Below are 9,340 nucleotides of genomic sequence, written 5' to 3' on the forward strand. Positions count from 1 at the left end.
ATAGCAGCACTTTAAATTTTAAAAAAACTAAAAAAAAAATACGTTGGCAAAATTTATTTCCAAAAGGACATAGCATCCAAAATGTACATTCGATAAGCAAGTGACACACAGGGAACTTTACTCAATACTCTGTAATGACCTATATGGGAAAAGAATCTAAAAAAGAGTGGATATATGTATATGTATAACTGATTCACTTTGCTGTACAGCAGAAAGTAACAAAACATTGTAAATCAACTATACTCCAATAAAAAGTAAATAAAAATTAAAAAATAAAAAAACTTAAAAGTTTTTATTGAATAACAAATGGCACACTTCAATTTTCATAATTGTTATAAGAACTTTCCCCCAAATCAGAGTGCTCTTTGGTGTATTACATGGGTAGACTCCCCCCTTTAGGGAAAAGAGGATAGCATAATAGCTGGTGATAAATGACCATCCAGTAGATTGCTCTAAAGTGACAGGATGATTCCATGTCGACCTCTTCAGTTAATTATTTCAAGTGTGAAAGAATCATATCAGAGATAAAGGAAAACCTGACCTCTAATTCCAGTTAAGGAAGTGGTTACTTAGATTCTAGACTATAAATCTGATTTCCTTTTTTTTTTTCCGCACGCGGGCGTCTCACTGCTGTGGCCTCTCCCGTTGCGGAGCACAGGCTCCGGACGCGCAGGCTCAGCGGCCATGGCTCACGGGACCAGCCGCTCCGCAGCATGTGGGATCTTCCCGGACCGGGGCACGAACCCGCGTCCCCTGCATCGGCAGGCGGACTCTCACCCACTGCGCCACCAGGGAAGCCCCTAATTTCCTTCTTTAATAATCAAATATGAAGTATATTCAATTACTTTTAAGACTCAACTTTACTAATTAATTAGGAAAACCCACACAAGTTAAACTGTCTTCATTATAAAAGGACTTTGGCTTTCCTGGGAGTTAGTGTGTTAAATTGTAGTCCCTAGCACATTTACACACCTATCTCTATTTTTCTATTCTTCAAAAAACTGTGTTTAGAAAATATTTATTGGAGGTTTGTATCAATTAAATCCTGTTGTCATTGAAGACCTATTTCTGAATCTACTCTATAGAACTAAAAATAAAATTTAATGGGTAATAGGATTATCTGATAGTCAACATTAAATTAATAAGACATATCCCTAATAAATAAAAGTGTCTAAAAATTCACCTTCACTGAATCAGGACCTTCACTGAATTAGGGGTTTTAGGGATCAGATACCTAAAGAAAGGTTTATAGCAATTATTTTTGTATAAAACCATTGTTTTTCCAACAAAATTCATGAGCCCAATTTCCAAGTTTCAATTTCTCTGTAAATATGGAGTCAGTTTGACTAGAATTTAATAATCCTAACTCTTCTGCTGTTGTCTCAAAATCAGGAATAAAGGGACTGGGATCCAATTTTATTTCATTATCTGTAGAAACTGGTGTAAGCCACACTGATTTCCTGAAGAGAAGAGAAACAAAAAGCAGATAGGGTTGGCATGCTTGTTACCAGGTCTTTCTGAATCTAAATTTGGGGCCAAGCTATTTTATTTTTTACCACTGTTTAACATCATGATCATTTTCAATATGGTTATTTAGGGGTACCTGCACCCTCTGGATAATAGATGATTTGTAATACTTGTCTTAGTAGAGTACCAAAGCACCCAGTAAAACAGACTTAGACAAATGGATCCTAAGAACAGTAAAAGTTGTCAAAAGCTTAATTACTGGTGACAGAGGTGTGTTGTGTGTGTGTGTTTGTGTGTGTGTGTGTGTGTACAGCAGTAAAGCTCATGGACCAAAAACCTAATCATATACCTTTGTTGGCCTAGTCTTCATTTTTAAGAAAGATAGCTGCAAATAATATAATAATATTACAATCAAAATAGAAATGCCTTAGTTATCACTCTTAATCTGGCAGCCTATGGAGAAGCAATAGCCCCAGGGGATTAGGTTAGAACTTTTTACATTACTCTAAGCACTGGCCAGTATATAGGAATGAAAGTGTATGTGTGAGTGAGTGAGTATGTGTGTGTGTGTGTGTGTGAGTGAGTATGTGTGTGTGTGTGTGTGTGTGTGTATGTGTCTCTGTGTGTATCTCTGTGTGTGTGTATGTGAGTATGTGTGTGTGTATGTGTGTGTGTGTGTACACAGAATCAACTGTTAATTTCTATTTAGGGGTCAGCTACTCCCCAGAATATCACTGAGTCTCTCAGCCTTGGTCTTTCCTTAAAATAAGTTGAAGGGAAGGTCAAGAGTATTCAACAATGTGGTTGTACTTGATGCCACTGAATTATTCCCTTAAAAATGGTAAATTTTCTCTTATGTATATTTTACAACAATTAAAAATACCAATTCTCCCTCACCCCCCAAAAAGGGACTCTGATGATGTTAAAAGATATTGCACATTGGCTCTGAGCTCAAAATTCTTTTTTCATGTCAGCTATTTCCATATATTAAACAGGGATAAAATTTTTCCTTGTGGTTTTCAGGTGGTTTCTAAGATTTTTCACTCCGATTTATAACACTCAGGGTAAATATTTCAGTGTCATGGCAGAAGTGTATCAGGATATACTATTCCACTTGGTGTCACAGTTCACGTGGAGTCCTTTTGGGATTCAGCTTCTCGGTTCCACAGAACTGCAAACAAACTGCATTTAATGATAGGCTGATAAGCCTGTCCTTTCCTGTATGTCCATGAGTTAGTATTAAAATGAAGCCTTTCCTTTCCTGTATGTCCATGAGTTAGTATTAAAATGAAGAATTGGTTTTCTCTTAACTTTTTAGTCATTTACTCTAACATGGAATTGAACCATAAAATATATTAGAAAAAGAGTATTACGAAGGAGAAAACACTGAAAGGTAATATCATGTTTGATTCTTCCACTTACTAAGGTGACTGAGGATTTGCTTTAAAGTTCAGTTACTGTAAAATAACCTAGTGACACAAGATTATATAATGTTTTTATTCTAAAATGAATATTTTAAAATTAAAAAGTACTCAACATATTTTTAAATGCTAATTTGGTGTTCATTTGGACTTATGCTTATGAGCGAGTCATGTTATAGTCTCTAACATCTACACTTCTGTAGAAGCACATGGTAAGTAAAGGTGAAACTAACATATTCAGAAGGAGTATGGTCTATTGGACTCACCTAGAGGCAGAACATTCCACAGGGATTTTCTGATGGTCACAATGTATACTCCTAGGGTTAAAGTACACCTCTGTTTGAAAAAGGAGAGTATCCTCTGAAACAACCTAGGAGAGCACAAAGGTTAAGTAGAAGATATTTCTAGTAACAAAGGGGGCATGTACACATTTGAATAGGAAGTAGAAAACATTCAAGGTCTCAGAAATGGCTACTGTCACTTTCAGGTACATACAAAGATCTGACAACCCACTGGGACAGAAGAGGAGTGTTATCTGTAAGAGTGAACTTAAAGTACCTGGAAAAAAATCTTAGCAGTACATAGGAGCAAACTGAAACTGTCACTCAGAGCTATGTTTATCATGCGTTAACAAAAGGTTTTCAGTAGTTCTTCTGAGAAAGATGATTTGGAGATCAAATAACAGAGTGGTTTAAAACATAAGCTTTGGAGGGGAATCCTCCTGTTTGGGCATCTAAACTACCACCAACTGGTTGTGCATCCCTGGGCAAATTATTAAAGCACCTTCTGAAGTTCTAGCTCCCTCATTTCTAAAATAAAGACAACATCTAATTCATAGGTGACAGTTTTAAATAGGCATTGACCCCAAATACTTTTATAGTATGAATATAAATTGTTTAAATTTGGGGATCTATGAAAAGATAACACCCCAAGATAACAACACAGTTTTAAGATTTGTGCCTGGCAAAATAACTGACAGAGATTTTATTCCAGTAAAAATCTAGTCCCCACAGAGGCACACATCCTGAAAGATGTGTTGAATATATAATACCTTCCCAGAATTGGTGACCTCTCACATTAGGAACATTGAATGGAATTTAAAACTATCTCCTGAGCTTTAGTGAAATACGACAGAAGCCTAAAGACAACTTAAAATCAGTTCACTAACGAGTCTGGAAATCTGTGCTTTAAGTCTTACGCACAAAGAGGACTCAATGTTCAGTGACCGAGTACGGAACTGTATTGTCGTCTATCCATAAATTACTCTAACTAGAAGCAAAATTTGTTCTTAAACAACAAAAAACACCAGGACAATAATTTTAGCACCAGACATAAAATTGTGAAAAAATATCTAGGTTTGTTTTTTGGTTTTGTTTTTTTAACAGATGATCATTATTCTTACCTTTGTCCTGATCCCACAGTCATGCACAGGGTATATAAAATCATAGGCATATGTTTGTATCCGAGTCACAGGGCAACCCGATCCCAGATATAATTCATCAGCAAATATATACAAATTGCTGCTGTTTGCACATGGGCTTACAGAGACCATCAGCCAGTCCATAGAACAACTTATTTTCACTGCAGAAAGAATCATGAGAAAAGGTCAGATGTGTATTTATCTTAAGCGGGAGCTCAAAGAACATCCAGCTACACCCTTTGTGATAAAAGATGTTCCTTTCTCTGGCAAAGGTTATCACAGCTTAAAGAACAGCATATGGGGGTTTTCATATTACCACTACTTTCCAAAATATCTGCATAATTATAGCCTCAAATAAGTAAATTTCAGTTCTTTCACAGGGAAAAAATTCAATACACAAGAACATCATTATCTTTTAGCCCCCTGCCTCCTCTTAAAGAAATTAGATTCCAAAGAGCGTGATATAGTTAGGACTACACAGAAGGGACAGAAGTAAATTGCAGTACATTAGAAGAGTGATGTATTCTCTGTAATACTTTTCAAAGAGGGAAAACGAGGAAAGTTGGTATGGTAGAATCTATATCTAGAGCAACCAGAACCAGAAACAATCATAGCCACAAGAGGAAATAGTCTGAAGAGAGAAAATCTACTGTCTGGGATGGAAGTTTTATGAAAATTTTAACGTAAAACCCATTCTGTCCTTTACACTGAGCATCTTCAGTAAGTCATAATAGTCACTATTTCTAATTGAGTCATTTTCCCTTTGGAAATGAAGTGTACTGGATTCTGACTTAGTGTGCTAGACAGTCATTAACCAGAGGTTCTCAGGGGATGACCAGAGTTAAATTTCATAGGTCCTTCTGTTGTTCAGAAGGAAAGTAAAGATTTATTAGCTTTAGTATTTAAAGATGCATGATAAGTAGTCGGGGGGGGGGGGGGTGGTTGTGGAACCTAATAAACTAGATGGTAAAACTTCCAAATTGGAGAAGAACAAAATAGAATGAAGGACAAAAATAAGCAAATTTCAAACAACATAGAAGGAGGCAAAAAAGGAGAAGGTAAAAAGACAAAAAAACAAATCAAAAAAGACAAAAGCAGTAAGATGGTTGCAATAAATTACAAAGTATATTACAAAATAAATTACTGCACCTGGTGGTGCAGTCTTTAAGAATCCGCCTGCCAATGCAGGGGACACGGGTTCAAGCCCTGGTCTGGGAGGATCCTACATGCGGCGGAGCAATTAAGCCCGTGTGCCACAACTACTGAGCCTGCGCTCGAGAGCCAGCAAGCCACAACTACTGAAGCCCGCGTGCCTAGAGCCCGTGCTCCGCAGCAAGAGAAGCCCCAGCAATGAGAAGTCCGTGCACCACAGCAAAAAGTAGCCCCCGCTCGCCGCAGCTAGAGGGCCCGTGCACAGCAATGAAGACCCAACGCAGCCAAAAATAAATAAAATTTAAATAAATAAATTACAAGTATACTAGCAATAATAATGTAAATGAACAAATGTTCAAATGTAAATGAAACATATTGTTAAAAAAAATGAACAAAATACTCCAGGCCAAATCACCAACAGAAGAATGATGAAATAAATTGAAATGCATTTATATAATCAAATTCCATACAACATGGAAAATAAATTATAGTTATACCTATAAACATAAATCTAAAAACAAGAGAAAGAAGCAAGTCACAATATACACCTTATATATCTATTGACACAAATGAGAAATAAACACTTTTCAAAAGCTTTTTTTCCAAGCAAACAGACTATTCTTAGATATCCAGTATATATCCTATATTTATTAAGGTATTAGAATCATAACCCAAAACATGATTCTTGACCTCATCTGATACAGCCTCCTCGTGTTTTACAAAAGCTAGAGTAACAGGGTTTAAAGCTTATCTTATTTTGACATTAATATAAGCAACTGTAATACAACCTATCATCAAAGCTAGAATAAATACTTTGAACATGGATTTTATTTCTTAATTTTCTTTATATTCCCAGTGAAACAGAACACAGATACATATATATATTTGAATCACAGCCCTTGCCGATGGTAGTACCTGCACGCAGGACTTCTAGATGAACAGAAATTGCAGAATTTCTACTTTAAGAAAGGAAGGACAGGAGAGTGACAACCTGGCTGGTAATCTCCCCTTTAGGAAGACAGAGTTCTTGCTGCTGCCCGGACGGGGTTTGAATTCTGCAGACACACCTTTATTAGCTTAAAAGAAACTGGTAGACTGCAATACAATATATTCATGAGTCAGTGAAGGCCACCAAAAGCAAAGATTTACAGTCAGCTTGAATATAAGTTCTGCCAATTAGACTGATTGTACTTGGAGCCTCAGATGAAGATGTAAACCGGGCTGAAATGGTTAAGTTCACTCCAGGGGGCAATTCTACCGGGTAACTGGAACTTAAGCTACAATGGGTTGGGTTGACATTTAAGACAAATTTCCTAGACTCTCATTGGTCTCCTTAGTTACTACATATGTTCTGAATATAGCCACAACCAAAGCATTTGCACATCAATTCTCTTTGGAACCTAACAAAACCCAGAAAGTAAACAAAGGTAGTATCCTCTTGTTCCACAAATAAGTAGTTCAGTCACTGCCGAAGGCTGATCAACGCCTCCAGTCCCCCACCAGCATGTCTTTAAAGGCAGAAGGAAAAAATGAAACAGCAAAGCAGCAATAGGAGTTTGACTCAGGTACGATGATAACTAGCTATCATCTCCTACAGGAAGAATATAAGGTGAGGAGTAAATTGGTAAGGGGTTCCAAGTCTAAAGCCTTACTTAACAGCTGCATTTAGAGGATATCTGGTGAATGAGTACGTGGTCAGAAAAATTATTAGGAGGCAAGATTTTCTTCCTAATGCAATTTAGATAACTTGTCACTGATGCCAGTCTTGATAGTACATTATGTGCCAAACATTATAATTGGAGTTTATATCTCATCTAAAAATTAATTATTGGTACATGTGCTCTAAGACACAAATCATAATCATAATTGACTTTGACCGTATACTCTTCAGAGATTTACTTAGTAAACTCTTCCTCTATGGTAACTATAGAAATGCTAAGAATCAGATAATTTTTCCACAGCAAGAACTCATTAAATTCTTTCCCTATAGATGAATCTTAGTTTAGGAATTGACAACAGGTGGTCATTGGAAGAAATAAACAAGTGTCTTTAAAAATGACCATCTGATATATGTAGCTGAAAGAAACAAAGACACGAATATGAAAAGCTACGTGCACCTCAATGTTCACGGTAGCATTATTTACAATTGCCCAAATAAGGAAGCAACCTAAGCATCCATCAGCAGACGAATGGATATAGAAGATGTGGGGTGTATATATATATATATATATATACACACACAGTAGAACACCACTCAGCCAGAGAAAAGAATGAAATCTTGCCATTTGCAGCAACATGGATGGACTTGGAGGGCACTATGCTAAGTGAGATAAGTCAGACAGAGAAAGACAAATACTGCATGATATCATTTATGTGGAAGCTAAAAAATACAATGAACTATAGTGAGTATAACAAAAAAGAAACAGACCCACAGATATAGAGAACAAGTTAGTGATTAACTTGTTGATTAACTCCCCTTGATTAACTTGTTGATTAACTCCCCTTGATTAACTTGATTAACTCCCCTTGGTGGGGAGGGGGGCATATAGGGGTGAGCAAGTGGAAGGTACAAACCATTGGGTGTAAGATAGGCTACAAGGATGTATTGTACAATATGGGGAATATAACCAACATTTTGTAATAACTATAAATGGAGTATAACCTTTTAAAATTATAAAAAAATAAAACTTTTAAAAAATGACCATCTGCCATCAGTAGTTTAGTATCTCAAACTTCTCACGAATAAGCCTAACATGCCTGTAAGTCAGCTGGTCATGTGTCAGATAGTCATTTACTATCTTCTTTCCTATGTGACAGTGCTCATTTACATATCCATTGCAAAGTAGTAAACTAAGATCACACAGCGAAAATAGCTAGTCATTCAAATCTTGACGAGGAAAGTTCCCAAACCAGTCACAGAGACCTAGTAGGCCTTGGAGGACATCCAGGATTCTCTTAAACACTTTGGAAAATCTGAATCTTCCCAGCATGAAGAAATAGTTCTACGATTAATGAGCGAGATACCTCCAGCACATTTGAGCCTGGAAGTTCTTGGTTTTTAAGGATACATCATCAAGAAAGTAAGAAAATATAGGGAGATGTTTAAGACAAAAGTAGGCTTTGGAGAAGGCAGGTGTTCTACATCAGTGATTGTAACCTCCAAGTCACCTCTCTCCACCTGTTCAAAATATTGTTCTAACATCAGCTAGGTAAGATTACCAGGGAAATCCTTCCTAAATGAATAAAGGTTCCAACAACTGGATTAAGATAGATTCAAAAGGGTAAGTGGATATGGACATACAGGAAGTCCATGCTTCTGGCTTCACTACTTCTTGTTCATACTAGTTTTAGGGTCAAGTTTCAGTTTGACATTCTGAGCTTGTGTCTCAAGTAGCTGAGAAATGGTTTGAGAAAAAGCCTGAGGAACATGCACAGCTGTGCATACACTAACTGCGGTAGAACCTTCCTTACACCCAAGCATCATGTACCATAGCCAGGCCTGAACACCCTACTCCCCCCTCCCAGATAACTGGAATTCTTCTCCGACTCACAGGTCACTGCCCTTTCTCCACATGTATGGAATTAAATGATTGAAATTACTGAAATGCCAATAATTAACTGCCGCAGGGTGAGCTGCAGTAACCTAGGCATTCTGAAAGATTCATCTTAGGTAAAATGGAAAGATCAGAAACTAAATGTGGTTCTTGTTCAGAAAGGGCTTATAGGCCAAATGGGTAAGAAATTCACATATCATTTCCCCAAAAAAGACCCCACTTCAAGCAGAAGGAAACAGGAACACCAAGTGACTTTTAAAAAAACTTAGAGAACACAAAAAGTAATATTGAAATGCTGCCTTGGAGTAGTTGAAATTTAGTCTGGG

At 36.9% G+C, this 9,340-nt stretch overlaps 1 protein-coding gene across 1 annotated transcript; it reads right to left on the bottom strand.

The window, feature by feature from the left end:
* Nucleotides 1-692: 692 nt before the first annotated feature.
* LOC137231224 (oocyte-secreted protein 2-like) lies at nucleotides 693-4,579 on the bottom strand. Its single transcript, XM_067751734.1, has 3 exons — nucleotides 4,291-4,579; nucleotides 3,155-3,258; nucleotides 693-1,460 (listed from the first exon to the last, which is right to left on the bottom strand). Exons 1-3 carry the CDS (start codon nucleotides 4,483-4,485, stop codon nucleotides 1,256-1,258), a joined length of 504 nt encoding a protein of 167 aa, XP_067607835.1. The 5' UTR covers nucleotides 4,486-4,579; the 3' UTR covers nucleotides 693-1,255.
* Nucleotides 4,580-9,340: the final 4,761 nt, after the last annotated feature.

This window comes from Pseudorca crassidens, chromosome 9 (genome assembly GCF_039906515.1).
Source record: "Pseudorca crassidens isolate mPseCra1 chromosome 9, mPseCra1.hap1, whole genome shotgun sequence".
Lineage (NCBI taxonomy): Eukaryota > Metazoa > Chordata > Mammalia > Artiodactyla > Delphinidae > Pseudorca > Pseudorca crassidens.

Coding starts and splice junctions, on each gene's coding strand:
- LOC137231224 (XM_067751734.1), bottom strand. CDS start 4,485: ATGATTCTTTCTGCAGTGAAAATAAGTTGTTCTATGGACTGGCTGATG. Junction 3,259..4,290: donor ACTGTGGGATCAGGACAAAG/GTAAGAATAATG, acceptor GTGCTCTCCTAG/GTTGTTTCAGAGGATACTCT. Junction 1,461..3,154: donor GTGGAATGTTCTGCCTCTAG/GTGAGTCCAATA, acceptor TCTTCTCTTCAG/GAAATCAGTGTGGCTTACAC.